This window comes from Alosa pseudoharengus, unplaced genomic scaffold (assembly GCF_046254945.1).
Source record: "Alosa pseudoharengus isolate Yale_2024_CS ecotype anadromous, Long Island Sound unplaced genomic scaffold, YU_APseudo_1.1 YU_APseudo_1.1_scf_3, whole genome shotgun sequence".
NCBI lineage: Eukaryota > Metazoa > Chordata > Actinopteri > Clupeiformes > Clupeidae > Alosa > Alosa pseudoharengus.
In genome coordinates, this window is record NW_027468718.1 from 34,771,272 (window position 1) to 34,792,723 (window position 21,452).

Genomic DNA, 21,452 nt, shown 5'->3' on the forward strand with positions numbered 1-21,452 from the left:
CACACATTCGCACTATAAAAAAACACACACTTCACCCGCATATGAGTACATCAAACTCACTCAAACACACACATGCAGATAAAAGATATGCACACACCCATAAATTCAAAGATTCTCTTACACACACATTTGAATGCTTTTATTTGGATCTGAAAGGCAAGCAAGGAAAACAAGATCCAAATACTCTGGGAAGAGTCATTAACATGGTGACAGGTCTACATGGCTCACATACTGTTACAGGTCCTTCCATTTATAATACTCAGCACATTAAGGATCAACAAAACATCTCCGTCTCCATATTTGCATGCTCCCTATAATGGCTGAACACACATACACATAATAACGGTACAACCATTTTTTCCATTCATGAGCACAACCACAACCACACAGATCTATCATTGCTTGTGTGTGTAGGTGCGTGTATGCGTGCGTGCGTGTGTGTGTGTGTCTGTATGTGTTTTTTTGCGCTTGTGCATTCACAGTAAATGCTGATGCAAAACACATTTGTTCACAGACATTGTTCTCTCACACATACACACGCACAGACACACAGACACACACACACACACACACACACACACACACACACACACACACACACACACACACATAATTTCCTGTATACATCTGATGGACTGCTGAATCTATCTACACAATACACTGGCTCATGCTTTCATCTTCTCTCATCTATCTCTGTCTGACAGTCTGTATCGAAAGGATGTGGTGTCTGACCCAAACAATTTAGATCAACCCACACACACACACACACACACACACACACACACACACACACACACACACACAGAGTCGCAAACACACACAGTCGCACACACACACAAACAAACACTGTAAACTCCTGAGCCACAATTCAGACTGAAACTGAGATGCAATAAAATGTTAACAAGTCAGGTTTTATTTTTTTACACACATACATTCACACATACATACATACATACACACACACACACACACACACACACATACACATACTCAGGCCCTTTCTGAAACTATTTAATATGCCCTCTTCCTAGCCACTTGCACTTAGTTTGCGCGTTCATGTGGAGGGGCCCACCATATTAAGGGCCATCCCAAACCAATTACTGTTAAGTGCTAGTGTGTCCTAAAGCCTCCAGTGCTGAGTGAACAGAGATGCTGACTTGTCGAGGGTGTGCGTCAATAGGTGTGTGTGTGTGTGTGTGTGTGTGTGTGTGTGTGTGTTCTAAACCCTCCAATGCTGTGTGAGCAGCGATGGTGACTTGTCGAGTGTGTGCGTCGATAGATGCGGCACGTCATAATTTGAGTTCCGTGTGAGTTCGCCTGTAAACAAATCCATGGTTATGTCACATCCTGTTTCCACTAGGGAGAGGGAAGTGCGTCCCGTATTTATACCCTACGTGCTAATCAAGGGAACTGGATTTAGATGTGAGGGTGATACTGGTTTCAGAAAGGGTCTCTCTCTCTCTCTCTCTCTCTCTCTCTCTCTCTCTCTCTCTCTCTCTCTCTCTCTCTCACACACATACACGCTGACTTTTTTTTAATCTCCCAGCACATGATCAGTGTATCAGTGCAGTGCATGATGGGATGGCTTGGGGAAAATAGTGCATTCTGATTGGCTGCAATCACTTATCGGAACTGTTTGTTGATTCTGTTTGTGTGTGTGTGTGTGTTTGTGGGAGTGTGTGGGTCTGGCACAGATCCACCCTTTTGTCTGAGCTGACAGGAACAGGGTATTCTGAATCCCTTCCTGGTCCCCAGACACTAAAAGTGTATCCCATCCGAGCACACACACACACACACACACACACACACACACACACACACCCCATATTAAAGCATGTTAAATAGATGTGTTCTTGTTGTGTGGACTCTAAATTAACATCCCAAATGTGCTGCTTCCTCTTTAGTTTGGTCTTGAGCAGACAAGAGTGAGAAAGTAGTGTCTTATTTCAGAGGATTCTTCTGGGTTGAAGTGTGTGAGTGTGTGAGCGAGAAAGTGAATGTGAGAGATGGAAAGGAAACTAGCTCATAAAATGGAAGAAAAATGAGAGATGGAATGAGAGTTGGATAGTCTGGAGGACCTGATACACACATACACACACGCATACACACACACACACACACACGCACGCGCGCAGACGCACACTGTAGACCTGGCACACCACTGTTGCAAGATTTGTGTTTTTCAGAAGAATAAAAGCCTTGTACCTGTCTTTCTGTCCATCTCTCTCTCTCTCTCTCTCTCTCTCTCTCTCTCTCTCTCTCTCTCTCTCTCTCGCTCTGGCCTTAAGACACTGTATTCATTTCAAGAGCACACTGAAGAGCTATATCCACACACACACACACACACACACACACACACACACACACAGGAGGAAGAATGTGCACTTTTTCTTTGCTAAAGTGTGTTCAGATCCAGAGTGCAAGGAAGACTTGTCAAGAGGTGGACAAGAGCAGCGATGGTAGCAGTGTTGTTTTAGGCCTGCGCCCCACTCAGGAGAGAGAAAGGGCGGAGAGAGAGAGAGAGGGAGGGAAAGAAAGAAAGAAAGAAAGAAGAGACCAAATGGGAGAGGTGGAGAAGCATACTGATACGAGAGCGAAGAGAAAAGAGTCCTCATTTTCCTTTGTGCGCGTGTGTGCGTGCTTTGCAGACCCCTGAGAAGAAGCACTCGGAGTCGTCCCGAGGGAGGAAGAGGAAGGCCGAGCACCAATCGGAGAGCAGCCAAGGTAACACGAGCACCAATCAGAACTGCCAGAAGAATCACGGGATTCCCAGCATCCTCCTCTCATCCGCTGGACAGCCTCCCACACTCCTCACTGGGCTCTCTCATTCCATCCCTCCTTTCCTCTTCTCATTCCATCCCTCTTTTCCTCTTCTCATTCCATCCCTCTTTTCCTCTACTCATTTCATCCTTCTCTTCATCTTCTCTCATTTCATCTCTCTTCCTCTTCTCTCATTTCATCTCTCTCTTCCTCTTCTCTCATTTCATCCCTCTCTTCCTCTTCTCTCATTTCATCCCTCTCTGTCTTTCCTCACTGAGGCATAAACTTCATGTTTGTTTATTTGTTTAGTTTTCTGTTATGCATGGTCCTTTTCTCTCATTTTAGTTCCGTGTGTGTGTGTGTGTGTGTGTGTGTGTGTGTGTGTTCTGTTAACTGTGATGTTCCGTCTGCTCTTCCTCTCCCAGGGAAGACCACTGTACGAGGACCCAAGATCAGTGACTACTTTGATGTAAGTAGAGTAGGGCTATTATCTTAATGTAGACAGAGTGTGAGTGACAGACGTGCGTGCGTGCGTGCGTGTGTGTGGATAAGAATGCTCTTTGTTCCTGTACTGAGGCTACTTGTGTGTTTTGTTGTTGCCCCCTCTCCCTCCATTTCTCACATTTCCCTCCTTATTGCTTCTCTCTCTCTCTCTCTCTCTCTCTCTGTCTCTGTCTCTGTCTCTGTAGTTCCAGGGTGGTAATGGGTCCAGTCCGGTGAGGGCTCTTCCTCCAGTGCTGCGCTCCCCACAGAACTCACATTCCCACTCGGCCCCCAGCTCCATGGTACGCTCTCACACACCTCACCTCTTCCACACCTCCCTACTCCACACCTCACCTCCCTACTCCACACCTCACCTCTTCCACACCTCCCTACTCCACACCTCACCACCTCCTCCACACCTCACCACCTACTCCACACCTCCCTACTCCACACCTCACCTCCCTACTCCACACCTCACCTCCCTACTCCACACCTCACCTTCCTACTCCACACCTCCCTACTCCACACCTCACCTCCCTACTCCACACCTCCCTACTCCACACCTCACCTCCCTACTCCACACCTCACCTCCCTCCTCCACTCCACACCTCCACACTTCACCTCCGTCCTCTCCTCCCCGCTGAACTCACATTCCCACTCGGCCCCCAGATCCATGGTACTCCCCACCTCCACACCTCCCCTTCTATCCCTCTCTCCTCTTCTGTCCTCTCATTCCCACTTGGCCCCCAGCTCACATTGTCATTCTTTTGCCTCCAACTCCTCTGTCCCCATCTCCTCTCCTCCCTTGGGCTGGTCTGCCTTTACTCAGCTAGGATAATGAAGAGCTACAGGAAGTGAGTGGGAGAGAGCAATGGGGTGGGATGACTGGGAAATGACCGCAGGTCGGACTCGAACCCGGGTCCCCGTGGGTCTTTGGACCTGATGTTACTCGTCGCCGGCTTGTGTCTCTAGTTCTCCGCATATCATGTATGACCTGATAAGACCGTTACATAAGTGTCAAGACTCTGTGAATTTGTCCTGGAGAAACAACACTACACTGATCTAGGGGTCGACCAATTATCGGCCTGGCCGATTATTAGGGCCGATATTTAGCATTTTTATAATAATCGGTATCGGTCATTTTTTCCACCGATAAGCCGATATTGAAATGGATAAAAAATGAAACGCGCTATTTTGTCTGTAAAGCGTCTCTCACTCCCTGCATTTGCTACTCTGTGGTCAAGAGCATTGTCCCGCCCACTACACCGTCTGATTTGTTAGTTAGCACGAATGCAGCCAATCAGGATCGAAGACTGAACACAGACAAAGTTTAGGATTCTCACTGAGGCAGACTGGGCTTCAGCTGTAGCCTACGGAGCTATTTTTTGAAGGTAAGGAAGGTAGCCTACATTGCTGAAGTTGCAGTGAATCACAATCATCTACACTGAAGTTACAAAAACACCACTTTGTAAGCTATTGTCTCTTTGATCCGGATCAATAAGTAAAGCCAGGGATGCAAACACGGCGCTTTTCGGCGCCTCCCACTTTTTTCACGTCAGTTTGGGTGACTTGTGTGAATCGTGCAGATCTGAAGAGTTTTTTTTTTTTGGGGGGGGGGGGTGTCTGATCATCAAGGATGCTTTCCGGCGACTCTAGCTTTTTTCACATCATCTGCAGGCTACAAGAGGAACCAGAGCGTTTCTCATATGGGCCTGCTGGTTAATGTGCTTCTGATAACCTCCACTCATCTTTGATCATGTAGCAAAGGAGCTGAAGTCTATTGTTCTGATAGTAGCTAAGAAAATATAGGCTCCGTTTGGAGGCAACTCTCTCAGTTCGCGCTCTTACCTCCGCAGTATATAGCTACTTCAGGTGGAAGTTTTAACACGCAACACGCTGCCATCTGACTGATCATCCGGAACCGTACAATAATAAAATTATTCCTGTCAGTGACCTAGGCCTAGTATTTAATGTTATGTGGGAATTGCAAGAATACGGGTAAAAACAATCCCTTACTTCAACCACGGAATTGCGTGTGTCATTAATTAAAACGGTAGGAAAACTGAATGAAAGACGGCGCCGTCCATCAACAAAAACAGCACAAAGTCAAAACGTAGGCCTAATTTAAAGTCCCAGACATTTAAAAGGACAGCGATCACTCAAGACATAGGCCTACACCACGAGTGATGAACGTGAAATGCTTTGAATAGTCTACTACAAAACACTGCATTTATATGACAACTGCGTATAGAACCATTCTAATCTAGCTAATGGTAAATTAAGTATATAGCATTCACATATAAAGCATTCAATAGCCTGATGAAAACTTGTTCAGTCAGTTAAATTGCTCTCATAAAAGGAACAGCAGGCCTACAGAATATTCCAAATAGGCTAGTTTCCTTTCACTTCGACTGCAACATATGAGTTAAACCATGTTAAATTCAAAAGCATCTGGCAAGTGACAGGAGGTTTTAGGGGAGGAAAAGAGAAAAAAGTGTGTTACCTGATTCCACAGTCAATGTTCAGTATTTGGCCTATAATTAAACCTATAATATTTGGCATTTTTGAATCCATGAAAATTCATCAAAATCGATCATTTCCTATGAACAACAGACACCAGTAACACATGGAATTGCTAAAAATTTTGAAGGATCGAAAATTATGAAATCATTGGCTTAAAGAATCAATATTGTATCGAATCGTGATGAAACTTGTGATTTACATCCCTATATGGCATCCTTACAATTAGGGTAGGTTTTTGGGAAGTATTTCTCATGCAAGCACTGTGCAACCATGCTGAGTAATGCAATGAAATCATTGTAATAGTTTGCAATTTTGCATTAGTAAAGCAGTCCACCGATGTGCATGTTTTCACTTACTGCTTTAGTTTCAATTGTGCAACAACAAGACCATAACAATGATAATGGTTTTATATATCCATAAAGATACATTTCTGGAACTATCTTAGACTGCTTTTTATTTTTTATTTTTACGAGGGGGGGTTGGTTGGTCATGTTTCTCTCTTTTTTCACCTCACATGTATTTGCATCACTGCCAAGGAACTGGGACAGTGTATTTTCATATAAAGAACATTTTTGTGTGAATAGGGTGAGCCCTGGATGGCAGAGGTGGTGGCAAAATGTAATTATATGATATTTCCTGCGGGAGCGTGGGCTTCGATAATCTCACTCCTTTTTGACCATACCTCTGTTTGCATCCCTGTAAAGCACCCACTTCCTTCATTTAGCGAATTCCCGATTGATGCACGTTACTGATGCTGTTTACTAGTTAGCCCACAAACTCGGGTGCTGCGCGTCGGGAGTTCTCTGCCTCCGCCTCGTTCGTTAATTGTGAATAACGGGACACCTCTGCCTACATAGTACAGACAAGTCCTAAATTATGCCATAGCGAACGTCAAAAAGTCGAATTGCTCCTTTTTGAAACGGACTGTCAGAAAAGACTACATGCACCCAGGGCCAACCGTAATTTAATCCGACCTGAACAAAATCGCGTCTTGAGCTGGCTATTAACGTGCCTTTTAGGCTCTCAAAAGTGTAGTTTATAGCCTACACATGGACACAAATTGCATGCTTAAATAGCCTAACTATTTTAAAACTGTTTTGTTAAACTATTCAACCGTAACACTTGCCATCACGCATGCACCTCTTCCTCTCCCTCTCCCTCTCTCGTGCACTCACCATGGCACTCACACACACGATGGCAAAGCATCCTCTTTGTGACAGGTCCCTTAACAAGCACATAGAGTATGCCTGCACAATGGGCTATGAAAATAATTGCTACAGTATCAGCTCTTGGATTAACATGATACACAGGATTTACACTTGCAAAGTGATGCAAGTTGATAGACAATTGTGTATCAAAAGAAGAAAGAAAAGTTTGCATAATTAAATGATTTTTAATAAAATTTTTGCAGCGGCCCTGAAAAAAACATATCGGTCGATCCCTACACTGATCTCATGTTTACAATCACAGCAACAGCACAGTGTTCAAGCTTGTGAACAGGGTGAAGAGGCTAGTGTCTACAACACCCCACCCCACCCATCACATGACGTGACGTCACTACGGAACTTTCTACTCTACTGGTTTCACATGTCTGCCACATAAAAGTTCAGCTCAACATTCTCTGTCCATTTCAGCCAAGGGATTTCTGACTGCAAGTCAGAATGTACATGTGGCATCATGGTATGAATGAAGGAGAAACAACTATGAATTCTGTATAAAGGTGGGATTGTAGCATCACCTGAGTCCCTTTGGGTTAACCAGCTGAAGCACGTCTGACCAATTTCTCACTCTGATCCAAACTGTTGTCTCTCTTAATCTGATTGGTTATTAGCTGTAGACCTGGTCACCTGATTATTGGTTATTTGCTGTAGTTTTGTTCTCCTGATTGGTTATAAGTATCTCTGACCACCTGATTGGTTATTAGCTGTAGATTTGTTCACCTGATTGGTTATTAGCTGTAGACCTACTCACCTGATTGGTTATTAGCTGTAGCTATAGACCTACTCATCTGATTGGTTATTAGCCTTTTCACCTGATTGGTTATCAGGAGCAGCTCTGTTCACCTGATTGGTTATTAGTTGTAGTTGTAGCTGTAGACCTACTCACCTGATTGGTTATTAGCTCTAGCTCTTTTCACCTGATTGGTTATTAGCTGTAGCTGAAATCACCTGTTTTGTTATTAGTCCTCACTGACATGGTGTTTCAGTAGCAAGAATATGCCCAACTCTCTCAGAGGTGCAGGGTCAAATATGAGGATATAACTAGCATGTTTCACCTTTGTCTCCTGTCTGTCTGCAGTTCCCCATCTCTCAACACTTAAATTGAACCTCTGCTCATTTGGTATATGTTGTTGTTGTTTGTTGAAGTTAAAGTGGACAGTTGTGTTTTCAAGGTCATAGGAGGCAGAAACAGCCATGGTTTATACATGCGGCGTTATGAAAAAAAGAGAAAATAGCCTTTAGGTCTTTTCTGTGGTGTAAATAGATCTATTTGTTTGAGTTTATGGTCCCGTTTCAGATTAGCATGTCGGTGAAGGTAAACTGATCTATTGTCTGTCTCTCTGCTCTTTGAGCTTCTGATTGATTGGGGTGATTAGTTTCCTCATTAGAAGGAGGCCACACCACAGAAGCGCACACTCGCTGATAGCCAATAAGGGTGGAGGCTGGAGTCAATGAGCAGTGTCGCTGACGACTGAGCGCTCATCCGTGCGTTTGTTTAACGTGGGTCTCTTGTTTTGTCTCAGATACGGCAGAACAGCTCCTCGCCCACGAGCCTGTCCTTCGACCACGTCATGCACCCCAAACAGCTGGCTGTCAAGTCTGTTCAGGTGAGTGCTGGCAGGCTAACTTAGAGACACAAGTGGCCATGATGGTTGACACACACACACACACAGGTGAAGACTCTCTCCTCAGATCTTCAGAAAAGGGAGATTGTTGGGTGAAAAAACACAGCTAACTAGCTTTAGCATGGGTTATCATACCCCATTGGATTCCATTCATACAAAACGGCTTCCTGCCTCTCTGACTAGACCCCACAGTTTAAGTGGAATTCTATGGGATTCCATGACCCAAGCTAAAGCTTGCTAGCTGTTATGTTTTTGTCAATGGGAGAACTGCTAAGATCAGTTAGCATCTCTCCCATTAGCCATTTCCCTCATTAGAACATGTCTGCTCTCCTCTTTAGACGATACTAGCAAGGATTAACACGACACAATATTTAATTTACGCTCATACATTGAAGCATACATCTCTCTCTCTCTCTCTCTCACTCAGTCACTCACTCACTCACACACACACACACTCAAACAAATTGAATTGTCAGTGATCAGAGAGTAACATTTTACTCTGTGCTTACCAAAGTCGTCTGTGAAAAATGAAGAGCATTATTTAGCATAGTTTGGAAAAGCAGTGATAATAAGTTGAACTGCTTTTTCTGCTCTTCATCTCTTTCTCTTGCTCTTGCTCTTCCACAGACTGATCTTACAGGGCTGAAGCTGGCTGCCCTGGAGAGTAATAAGAGTCTGGACTTGGAGAAGAAGGAGGGCCGCATTGACGACCTTCTGAGGGTGAGTGTGGGGGGGGGGGGGGGTTTGGAAGATGAGTTTGTGTGCGGTGTGGCGTGGGGGGGTGGGATGGGTATAGGTTAAGGACTCCGGTCGGTCGATCGGTAGAGAAATCGTTGGGTGTTTCTGTGTTAATTAGCTGTGGGTGCTAATGTGAAGGCAGCTGAGGAAGCCTGATTGATTAATTGATCACCTGAAGCTTGCAGGGGCGGGCCAGTAGCAGCAGCAGGAGGAAGTCAACTCTGGTGCATCAGAGCAAATAGTCAACACATGCACACACATGAGGGCTTTACATTTGTAGTTTAAGAGATTGGTGTGGATTGTATTTTTGTGTCGGATGTTATTTATAGTTTAAAACATTAGTGTGAATTATATGTTTGTGTGAAAATTCTATTTTTAGTTCTAGAGATTGGTGTGTTCTATTGTTTGTGTGTATATTATATTTCAGTGCAGGCCAATTTGCATGCATTATTCTTTTGCTTGGATTTGAATTGTCTTGTATATCAACTCGTCGTAAGCCATTATGACTGGGTATGTATATTTATGGTGTCGCTGATTGGCCATGTTGTGTGCTTTTCCTCTGCAGGCTAACTGTGATCTCAGGAGACAGATAGACGAACAACAGAAACTACTTGAAAAGTACAAGGAGCGCTTAAATAAGTGCATCACTATGAGCAAGAAGCTACTTATAGAGAAGGTAAGGATCCATTGCTCCCATAATGCATTGGGAAAGAACCAGGCACACTCATGTCCACGGTGATGGAGAGAACGGCAGCGGAATGGTTTACGGCAGACATTTCTAGAACGGCGTAGCACTGAAAAAGGAGAGAAAATACTTTTGTCATTCTCCCTCTTTCATTCTTGCTCTCTCTCTTTGATTGTTTCTCTTGTTTTGTCCCTGGAATTCACCCCCCTTCTATCAGAGAACATGTAGTGTGTGTGTTTGTGGGTGGGATAGGGGCGGGGGGGTTGGGGTGGTTGGTAGGACAGTAGAGCATCGCCAGTGTGTGTAACACACACACACACACACACGAACGATTGCTATTCACTGTGGATGTTGGTTTTGTGTGTAACTTTACAGAGAATAGATAGCTAGAGGGCGTGTAGGTAGACCAACGGCATCAGAAAGTGTCTGTGTGATGTGTGTGTGTGTCTGTAATCTGAGACTGCGCACTCTCACTGTGGCTGTCGCTCGTATATCAGAGCACCACGGAGAAGCAGGCGTGCCGGGAGAAGAGCATGCAGGACCGCCTCCGCCTGGGCCAGTTCACCACCGTCAGACACGGGGCGTCCTACACAGAGCAGTGGAGCGACGGCTACGCCTTCCAGAAACTCGTCAAGTAAGAGCACACATACTTGCGCACGCACTCGCACACACGATGGCCAGTTCACCATCAGACACAGGGCACTGGAGCGACGGCTACGCCTTCCAGAAACTCGTCAAGTGAGAGAACACACACATATACATTGTTTACACACACACACACACACACACACGTATGTTCATCAACGTCCGTTACAGAGCAACACATCTATGCCAGTTTAGTACTGGTTGCATAGAACAGTTGAATGATGGCTGCTCCTTCCAGAAAGCATTCAAGGAAGTGTGTACACACACACACAACCATTTACTTTGTGTACACACACAAACTCATAGTTTATTTACAGATGTACTGTACACACACAAACACATACAGTTTATTCACAGATGTACACACACAAGTGTACCCCAAGCAATGCTTGCACCTGCTTGAGGACATCCATGCACACACTGCTACATTTCATAACAGACCTAGTAATGAATGCCTGACATCAACAATCCATCCTAGTCCTCACTGATCTCTAGAATTTATCCTTGTTGTTAAAGGAGAATTCCGGTGTGATTTTGACCTAAAGTGTTTTGAAACATGATACCGAGTGTGAACGTATGTCTCATAGCCCATCTCGGCTTGTCCCCTGCACTCCGAAATCTGGTGCTAGTTAGCCGATGCTACCAACAAGGCGGTCAATGGTGGTGCCTCGGCATCGGCATAGCCATGCAAATAAATCACTGTTTTACACCATTTACGAGGCTCAATGTATCTCCACACTTCATTGGTAGACTTCCAAGGGCCCTGACATTTAAAACGAGACATTGAGAACTTTGAAAAAGCACTGGTAGTTTACTTACAAGACGATTTATACAGACAGTATCTTCTCGAAGTTTAGCGTTTGCAGCCATCTTGAATTTAGTCACGATAAGTCGAGTGACTAGTAAGAATGAACAGGTATGATAAGGGATCAGATTCCAAAAATAATTCCGTGGAAATGCATGGATTCCAGTTGCTGCTACTGGAAGAAACTGTAATCCATGCATTTCCACAGAATTATTTTTGGAATCTGATCCCTTATCATACCTGTTAATTCTTACTCGTAGCTCGACTTATCGTGACTAAATTCAAGATGGCTGCAAACGCTAAACTTCGAGAAGATACTGTCTGTATAAATCGTCTTGTAAGTAAACTACCAGTGCTTTTTCAAAGTTCTCAATGTCTCGTTTTAAATGTCAGGGCCCTTGGAAGTCTACCAATGAAGTGTGGAGATACATTGAGCATCGTAAATGGTGTACAACAGTGATTTATTTGCATGGCTATGCCGATGCCGAGGCACCACCATTGACCGCCTTGTTGGTAGCATCGGCTAACTAGCACCAGATTTCGGAGTGCAGGGGACAAGCCGAGATGGGCTATGAGACATACGTTCACACTCGGTATCATGTTTCAAAACACTTTAGGTCAAAATCACACCGGAATTCTCCTTTAATCTGACAACAGAGTCTCAAACCTTACTCTAGCCCTACCACACACACACACACACACCTATATGTCCACCCATATATTCACCCATGTACTCATGTCTGCATACTCAACACATGTCCAAAACACACACAGGAGTCATTTTTGTGTCACCTTTTTATAAGTTTCAGGTTTGTTTTGATCTAAGAAAGGTCTTTGGAATCCAAAATGGCCGAGAGCTGCTGCTGTCTTTACATTGTGAGAGAACACACAGGCCATGTTGACATTTCTCAGACGCCGCTATCGATATCAACCAGGCCAAGCAGATCTATGCCCTCCGAGTCAATTTAACTGACCACAAGAGTCTCTCTCATTATGGTCGGCCCAGGATGTTTCATTTCGCTCTGTCAAGTGGATTAGAGTCAGGTGGCAAACACGTTCGCTAATAATCTCAGGCCACGAGAATAAAATACTGTAGGTCCACCACCTGAATGTTCTCCCCCTCTTCTCAGTCTGCGATATATGGAGGTTTTGTTTCTGCAGTAATGGGGATAGAACGTGCTCTGGGGGATGATTCTTTAAGGCACTTCCAAAGCCTTAAGCCTCATCAATAACGAGCTATAATGTCAAATTGACTGAAATTGATAAAGCACTGCACAAGCCACAGGAGGCACCTCAGAGAAGTGTGTGTGTGTGTCTGTGTGTGTGTGGGGGGGGGGGGGGGGTGCTGCTCTTATACATAAATGCATGTGTACACAGTTTGAGTTAAAAACTAATTTTTGTTTTTTATGTATGTTTCACTTTCTACCACATCTGCTTTAAAGCACGCTCCTGTGTGTGTATTTATATATAGACAGCAGGAGTGGATCAACCAGCAGAGGGAGGACATTGAGCGACAGCGGAAGCTCCTTGCTAAGAGGAAGCCCCCAACAAGCAGCAACTCCCAGAGCCCCACGCCCAACTCGGAGCCAAAGCAGCGCAAGACCAAGACTGTCAACGGGGCCGACAATGACCCCTTCCTCAAGCCCAGCCTCCCCCAGCTGTGAGTGGCAGCACCAGAGAGCGAGAGAGAGAGAGAGTGTGTGTGTGTGTGTGGGTGGGAGAGGTTGCACATTGCTGGGAACAAGCTGGTCTTTCCCCAGGTGTCTGTGTGTGACTGAGTGAAAGAAGTTTGACATTCCAGTACTGTGCAAGTCCTATTCCTCGAACTACATGTACATGCACTTCAGCTGTGAATGACAACCCACACGTCCGTCCGTCCGTCCGTCTGTCTGTGTGTGTGTGTACATGTGAGCGCGCCTCCTTGGCTAAAGCATGAGGGATCAGCCCGAGAGTCTGTGTGTGTGTGTGTGTCATGAGACATGGGTGCCTATGATCCCTGCTCTCAGCTAATAAATCATATTGTGTCTGCTTCACTTCTGAGTGCATGTTTGTAACTGAATAGTAAACTGAAGCAATTCTGACTTATCTTGACTAGGGTTGGGCACCGAAACACGGTTCTAATATGGCACCGGTGCCGACACAAACGGTAGTAACTGCATCGAATAACAACGTGGATTTCGGTGCCTCATTTCGGTGCTTAAAAGCGTTTTTTTTTATTTTATTTTTATACGAGGCATCACTGCATGCCATGCGCCATCTCTAACATCTTGCTCTGATAGCAACACATCCAGATACAGTTACCTAACATATGATAAACACTGGATGTATAAACCAGGGGGGTGCACCACATAGGCGAGTGGACAGTGTTTGACAGCTTGCTTGAGCCCAAGTAGTTTACTTAAAAGCGATATCGTGAGCTCGTGTCAAAATCTAGCAGTGGGCCTAACTACACACAAGCAAAAGGCTATGAAACAACATCAACAGTAGGCTAGCCTATATGTTACACAATATCCTTGCTAATGCGCTAACTGACATTTATTTGAAATGTTATCAGCAAAGTTGTAAGGGGAAAACTTTATTTCACGGTGTGAATGGCATGATATTAATCTTTCATGTGCATGAGGCCCATAGCATCACAATGAATATGAAGATCATGTTAAAAAGTTAGCTGGCAAAAACATAAATATGTAGGTTACATACCTGATGTCACTGAGCTGTCAAAGAGGCTACGAAACCATCTCCGTACATTATCGCTAATTAAACTCAGCTGGTGTTAGCGCATAGCCATAGTTGCTGTTAAAATACCTACTAGGCTAGCGCTGGGAATGTAAACACTTCAACACCGACATGTAGCCTAACATGTTCAAAACTACTGCGTGTTATGGGTTAAGACATGCCATTTCTTGAAGCATTTGGGAACACACTGAATTAACTGGAAAGTAGAGTCCCTGTTAGATTAGCTTGCTTGCAAATGCCGTTGTCCATGATCTGGCAGTTTTATGGCAAGTGGTTTTAACATACCTTATGGCAAACCGCCTACACTGGGTAAACTTGAAAGCAGAGCTTACCATTGTTTGTGCATGCATGGCAAGCTGTTTTAACATTTAAATGTATTATTCGTAGGAGCAATGAGATATTGATAGTAAATTGAATATAACAGTTCAATTTCATGTTCAAATTTGTCTTATCAATAAAAATTGTAAAAATCATGTTTTAGACCATTTTAATTTAAAACATTTTAAAAACAAAGTACCGGTTCAGGCACCGTTTCGGCACCGGTACCGTTTTAAAAGTATCGATTTAGCACCGGTATCGGATAAAACCCAAACGATACCCAACCCTAATCTTGACACATCTGACAGTGAGATTAGGTGCAGACAAACAAGAACAGAGCCATTACATATGATATGAAATGACCCAATAGAAATTCAGCGTTCAGGAAATGTTGTTTTACTTTAAGGTGATGTAGATAATAAAGACTCCTTTGATCACCCGGCCTGTTGATATGTTAGGACAGGGGTTCCCAAAGTGGGGGGGGTCGCGGGACGGCGAGGGGTGGGTCGCGAAATGATTTCCATAAATCAAATAAATTTGGAAAAAATTAAATTCTGAAAAATTATGACTGGATAAGATCACCATTCACTGTAACCACCGCAAGTCATCTGTCGGCCGGCATGGAGGACGAACTGGTTGAGCTGTCATGTGACCGCACTTTAAAGACAGATTTTAATTCCAAGACGCTTGCTGAGTTCTGGATTTCAGTCGAGAGGGAATATCCACAGCTATCCAAGGCCGTGATGGACGTACTGACGCCGTTCTTTGCACTGAAATATATTTAAAACAAATACAGATCGCGTCTAAATGTGGAGGATGATCTCCGTGTGGCCGTCTCCACAATTAAACCAAGAATGGACTTGCTGTGTTCCGCGCATAGCGCGCATTCATCTCATTAGATGAGATTAACGCTGAAACGTAGTTGCCAAAATGTAAATTTGCGCAGTAACAATGTACATATGTTTACAACAGTTTGTGGATATTACCCTGACTGAGATATTCTTCTGTTAAAGCAACACCAAAGACTTTTTTGTACATTAAAATATTGTTTCCAAAATCATCAACTCGTAACAGGGTGAACGGCACTTCTGCATTCTCTTCGCGACCCTCTATCGGCTATAACCGCAAGTTTGCCAGATCGGGTAGTGAATCTGTAGTTCGATGGAATGAGACATAAGAAACTACAAATTTCACTTGCTTCTGATGTCGCAATACATTATACTTTCATAAAATCATGCAACGTACTCTACCTTGTCTGTAGACATCGTTATTTCCAAAGCCAGTGCTGGATAAACAAGCGTGCGTGCGACAGGAAAAGTGTTTTGGTGTTGCTTTAAAATGGAAATTAAAGTAATGTTTCAAAGTTACGTTTGCATATGACAGCAATAATGTGCACTCATGGATATTATTTTTTGACTAAGGTATTCTGCTTTTATCATATAGTAAAGTTCTATATGTAAAATCATAACAGGCTGCTCTGTTCTTTTGTGTTGTTGTTAAGCCCGTGTTTGGATAAGCCTAGTGCGTATGGCCGGTGCGCACATTTTATTTTATTTTTTGTCACATCCAGGGATAGTGGGGGTCGCCAGTCTCTGGCACGGTTATTTTGGGGGTCGCGGGTTGAAAAGTTTGGGAACCCCTGTGTTAGGATATAGATGCAGTTTATATGACATGTCATAGATGCAGTTTATATGTCATGTCATAGATGCAGTATATATGTCATGTCATAGATGAGTACAGCTTGGTTTAGGTGTAAGTAGTGTGATGCTCTCATTGGAGTGTACGTGACGCGTCTTTTAGGCCTTCACGCCAGGAACGATAACTATAAGATAAATAACGATACGAGCGTCCACACTGACCCAACGATAAGGGAAGTCTCTCCTCGTATTGATGGATGGGAAGTCCTAAATGAGATGGATTTTGATTGGCTGTCAGCTTGGCGTTGTTCTCTAAATTGCTCTGGAAGTGCTTGTTATAGCGTGGACGTTGTCATTCATATTATCTAGAGCATGGGTTCCCAAACTCCATCAATGTGGGCCTCCCCTCTGAAAACAGTGACGCCTCCGCGTTGCTTAATTACGTTATGAAGTTTGCACAATACATTCTCACTCAGGATAGGGATCAATAATACTTTCCACTATCCCAAAGATTTAGTATCCATCTCTTCTATGATTTATTTCGATTTTATAATGTTGACAATTACATAATCATTGAAAAAAAAACATAGATAGTTCTAACATGAAATACGTCTAATACGTCTAACACGTTTTTCCTTCTTTTTTGAATCAACCTTCCGCGCCTCGCCTCAAATTATTTGGCCTCAAATTATTATTAGCCTGCTGATTACAGCCATGGGTAAGTGTCTGCAGGTGTGCACTCACAGCCGCAGATTGGGTGGAGTGTTCTCTTAATGCCAATGACGCTTGTTGCATCGTGATTGCAGGATGTATGTTAGTGAAAGCTGCTAAATGTGATATTAAAAGTTGATATAAGGGTAACAGTCCTGCTGGTCCATAAAGAGTTCACTGTGTAATAGTGTCTCACTCTGCCCTGTCTGTCTGTCTCTCTCTGTCTGTCTGTCTCTGTCGCCAGTCTGACGATAGCAGAGTACCATGAACAGGAGGAGATCTTCAAGCTGAGACTTGGTCACCTAAAAAAGGTCGGTGGCTTACTGAACTGACCCAGGCTTGTGTGCATGCCTTATGGGCGCACACAAGCACTTTGCAGTTCCATTTATTACAGGTACAGTCAGAACACACACTGGCCCTGCATTCATAGTGTGGACCATCGTGACACAAAAAATTGGACACACACACACACAAAAACGGTCGTTTCAGAAAGTGTGACAGCGTTTATTATGTAACAAAAATATACCGGTAGGTAAAAAAATTGTCACAGAGTGGTATTTTGGTGCATTTTAAGGTGGCCTATTACTACTGGAGAAGGGCATATTTTCATTCACATTCATAGGCCTACATCCTGACTGCACAAAATAAAACGCTGTTCAAAATAAACTTTTAGGCTACGGTATTCCCCTGATAACGTGAGTGGAATGGATTTAATGTGGACGTGCACATAAGAGTGGCTACATGATACAGCGCATGTTTTGCCTTTTAGAAGCAGGTGTAGCCTAATCTCGGTTAAATCTATCAATTAGACAACGGAATCAGTAGGGTTTGTTTCATTGTACCAGGCCTATTACAAAAGCTGGCTTGGATGAAGCTGGGAAGGATTACACGTTTCCACACCGTGGTAATCAACCATGATAATTATGATATTTGAAATGCAAACGGTAATAGTTATCGTCGACATTTTTATCATGGTTTACTGTTACACCTGTAATCGCTACACACACAAACAATTAACGTTCTACACAGCCTGTAGGTTCAGTTTCAAAGGTCTCTCGTGTTCCTGGAGAACCGCAGACATAGAACCAGAGAACTGTTAGAACCAACATTGAAATTGAAAAATGTTTAGTGAAGGAAAACGAGAGGAAATGAGTGTGTGTGTGTTTCCCTAGTCTGTAAGAGATATGAGAATGGTCCTAGAGAAAAGTCTTTGCCAGACTTTCACTGGCAAGTGAAGCGTTAATATTTAATATGAGGCTAGTCAGCCAGAGAGAGTGGTCTTTGATGAGGCTCCTTACCTTGTAGTAAACTCAAAGTGTGTTTTTCCTCCTGTGTGTGTTTGCGTGCTGGGCTTTTTTTGTCTGTCTGTTGTATGCTTGTTTGTGTGTGCACATGGTGTGTGTGTGTCTGTTTTGTGCTTGCTTGCGTGCGTCTCTTGTGTGTGCGTGTGTGTGTGTGTGTGAATCATTGATAGGAGGAGGCTGAGATCCAGGCGGAGCTGGAGCGTCTGGAGAGAGTGAGAAACCTTCACATCCGAGAGCTAAAGAGAATCAACAACGAGGACAGCTCACAGTGAGTCCACTTGCCTACCCCACAATGCACTTCTCTACCCCAGCACTATTCCGCACGCGCGCACACACACACACACACACACACACACACACACACACACACACACACACTCACACCATGATGCATATCATTCATTATTTATTGCGTGCATCTCTTCCCACTGGTGTCTCTTGTTAGCATAGATCCTAATTTAAATGACGGGCTAAGTTTAACTACAGCTAATTCAATAACTTGGTGGCTAAATGTATTTGTTAATGTAATGCTATGAGCAAGGTCCATAGCACAACACAATTGTGGGTCGGCCCAAAGCTCCTGCACGCCTCCACTCATGCACAAGACACTTTGTTAACTGACTACTCTTTGCCATACGTTTAAATTGGACCTAATAAGTAGTTTGTGTACTTGTCTGCTATAGACAAACTATGCCCACTAATGCACAGAAGTCACTCTGTATGGAAGGAGCCAGGGTTGAACATTGACTTTTTGAAATGTGAATATCTACCTGCCACTGACAGGCTAGGGGTCAAATTCACCTTTCGACTCTAGTAAATCAAACTCTATAGTCAAATTCACCTTTCCCCTCTATAGTCAAATTCACCTTTCCACTCTATAGTAAATCAAACTCTATAATTAAATTCACATTTCCCCTCTATAGTAAATCAAACTCTATAGTCAAATTCACCTTTCCACTCTATGAAATCAATATTTTGTGTCTCAAATCTACCAGGCACTTTCATATTTTACCAGCATTTGGTTCGGCCCTTGCAAGGAGCTGAATGCTTCCTGATACACAATTCAACAACTCAAAGTCCACACAAACGGCTTGCTCACAGATGGTTATGAATGGATTGAGCTACAGTATATTTCACTGTAAATCACTTTGAAAGAATGTCATTCTCTACTGGCCTGTTCTGTGTTGGGTCCTGGTCTGCCTCCACAGGCAGTAGTGAAACACATGAATGTGCACAAACGGCTGGTAGCTAGATTTTTAGTGCTAGATTTTCATCTCGCCCCGAGTGAATGCTTTGTGTCCTCCCTTATGTGCAGGTTCAAAGATCACCCGACTCTGAACGAGCGATACCTGCTGTTGCATCTGCTGGGAAGAGGAGGTTTCAGTGAAGTTTACAAGGTGGGTTCCTCCATGCAGAGCTCCATGTCACACACGCTCTGGGATGGCCTGGCACTCCACATGAGTGGGCTAATTCAATGCTCGCGTGCTAATTTGAGGTATGAAATTTATGTTGGCACAACGACCAGTTCAGAGCTGTTCCTTTGTGCTGCTGTTCAAAATGGATGTTTAATTTGGACTGTGGTGGAGCCTGCAGCAGTCTAGTGTGGTGGTGTGATATAAGACTGAGGCACTCACGTCAACCCGAACAGCTGACTAGCACGTGTTGTGTTGTGTAGTGATATGATGCACTCACGTCAACCCCAATAGCTGACTAGCATGTGGAATGACAATGATTTAATCAAATAGATTATGATAATTAAATAAATCACCACCTTTTGCTGATTGCTTAATTGTTTAGGTGGCGTTTTATTTTTATTTATTTTTCTTCCAAAAAATTAAATATTTCTTAATTTAGAGTTTTTTGAATTTCAAATTCGCGAACAATACAAACATTTGAAACCATTTTCTGCAAACATTTGAAACCGTTTTCTGTAAACATTTGCAAACAGTTGCAGGAGGTACATGTAGTGTTCCGCTGACATACAGTGGATCTGGACGAATGTGTACACCAAATCATCCAAATTTAACAGTTCAGAGAAAACACGCACCACAAACATTCGCCTCTGTTGGCTGAATTTGAACACTTCTCGGGTCAAGTGGAGACCTAAAGTGTTAAAGTGTAATGAAGAGACTGCTGTAGATAAAGACTCAGCAAGCTACAGTTAACCACAGTGCTATCTAGTGTAGTGGAGATTTATTTGTAAAAGGGAGAGTGTGTGTGTGTGTGTGTGTGTGTGTGTGAGTGAGTGTGCTTGCGCGCATGTGCGCATGTGCGTGTTCCCCATTCCTTAATCTCCACTCTGTGTGTAGCCATGTCTCGGATTTAATGTTAAAACTGAAAGTGTGTGTGTGTGATCCGGTTGGCTCTTACTATATATATATATATATATATATATATATATATATATATATATATATACACACACACACACAGTTCTCACGCGGTGCTTGTGTTTGTGTTCCCCCATGGTCTTGGCAGGCCTTTGACCTGTTTGAACAACGCTACGCCGCTGTGAAAATCCATCAACTCAACAAGAACTGGAGAGAGGAGAAGAAGGAGAATTACCACAAGTGTGTTTGTATTTTACCCCCTGCTCGCTGTTGGCTGATTTTGAAGACACAGACACAGACACAGACACAGACACAGACACAGACACAGACACAGACACAGACACAGACACAGACACAGACACAGACACAGACACAGACACAGACACAGACACAGACACAGACACAGACACAGACACAGACACAGACACCTTAGTAACTGCATGGATGTGGTGTTTATCGAGTGATTCCCAATACAAAACGGTGGACCTATAAACAAATCGTTAACTAATGCTTGACTATTAACTAATGTTTGACGACTTGTGGTATTTTTGATACTGTAGCTAATTGATTATGTGGATGAGCTAATACTGTTCATGGGCCCCTGATCTCTGTAAATCCATCCAATAAGTATCTTTCACCCAGAATAGTGTGCCTCATTTGGTCAGGGTGAATACTGGGAACGGTGGGAATTTTTATAGCATTCCCAAGATCTCCTTCACATTTTCCCCTGTCTGTGTGTGTTTGTGGGGAGCTGATTGGTATCCCTATCCATCTTTGAAATATCTAGATACTATGCCTTCTCTCATTCTCTCATTCTAACTCACTGACTTCTGGACTTCCTGCGCCCTTTTTCTTTTTTTCTTTTCCCTGGCAACCCCTCTTTCACCTCACCTCCTCTCTGTGTCACACCATCTTTCTGTCTTCCCTGTCGC

General features: G+C 43.6%; 1 protein-coding gene across 2 annotated transcripts in view; it reads left to right on the forward strand.

Annotated features, from left to right (window-relative positions):
• LOC143100724 (serine/threonine-protein kinase tousled-like 1-B) overlaps positions 1–21,452 on the forward strand; it is a 56,830-nt gene that overhangs the window by 30,091 nt on the left and 5,287 nt on the right. For both annotated transcript variants that reach the window (XM_076264141.1, XM_076264140.1), the window contains exons 6-17: positions 2,649–2,724; positions 3,186–3,229; positions 3,450–3,545; positions 8,510–8,593; positions 9,239–9,331; positions 9,915–10,025; positions 10,532–10,668; positions 12,956–13,144; positions 17,131–17,197; positions 18,361–18,458; positions 19,506–19,587; positions 20,669–20,760. In XM_076264141.1, the coding sequence (XP_076120256.1) occupies positions 2,649–2,724; positions 3,186–3,229; positions 3,450–3,545; positions 8,510–8,593; positions 9,239–9,331; positions 9,915–10,025; positions 10,532–10,668; positions 12,956–13,144; positions 17,131–17,197; positions 18,361–18,458; positions 19,506–19,587; positions 20,669–20,760 (1,169 nt within the window). The remainder of the gene's footprint in view (positions 1–2,648; positions 2,725–3,185; positions 3,230–3,449; positions 3,546–8,509; positions 8,594–9,238; positions 9,332–9,914; positions 10,026–10,531; positions 10,669–12,955; positions 13,145–17,130; positions 17,198–18,360; positions 18,459–19,505; positions 19,588–20,668; positions 20,761–21,452) is intronic.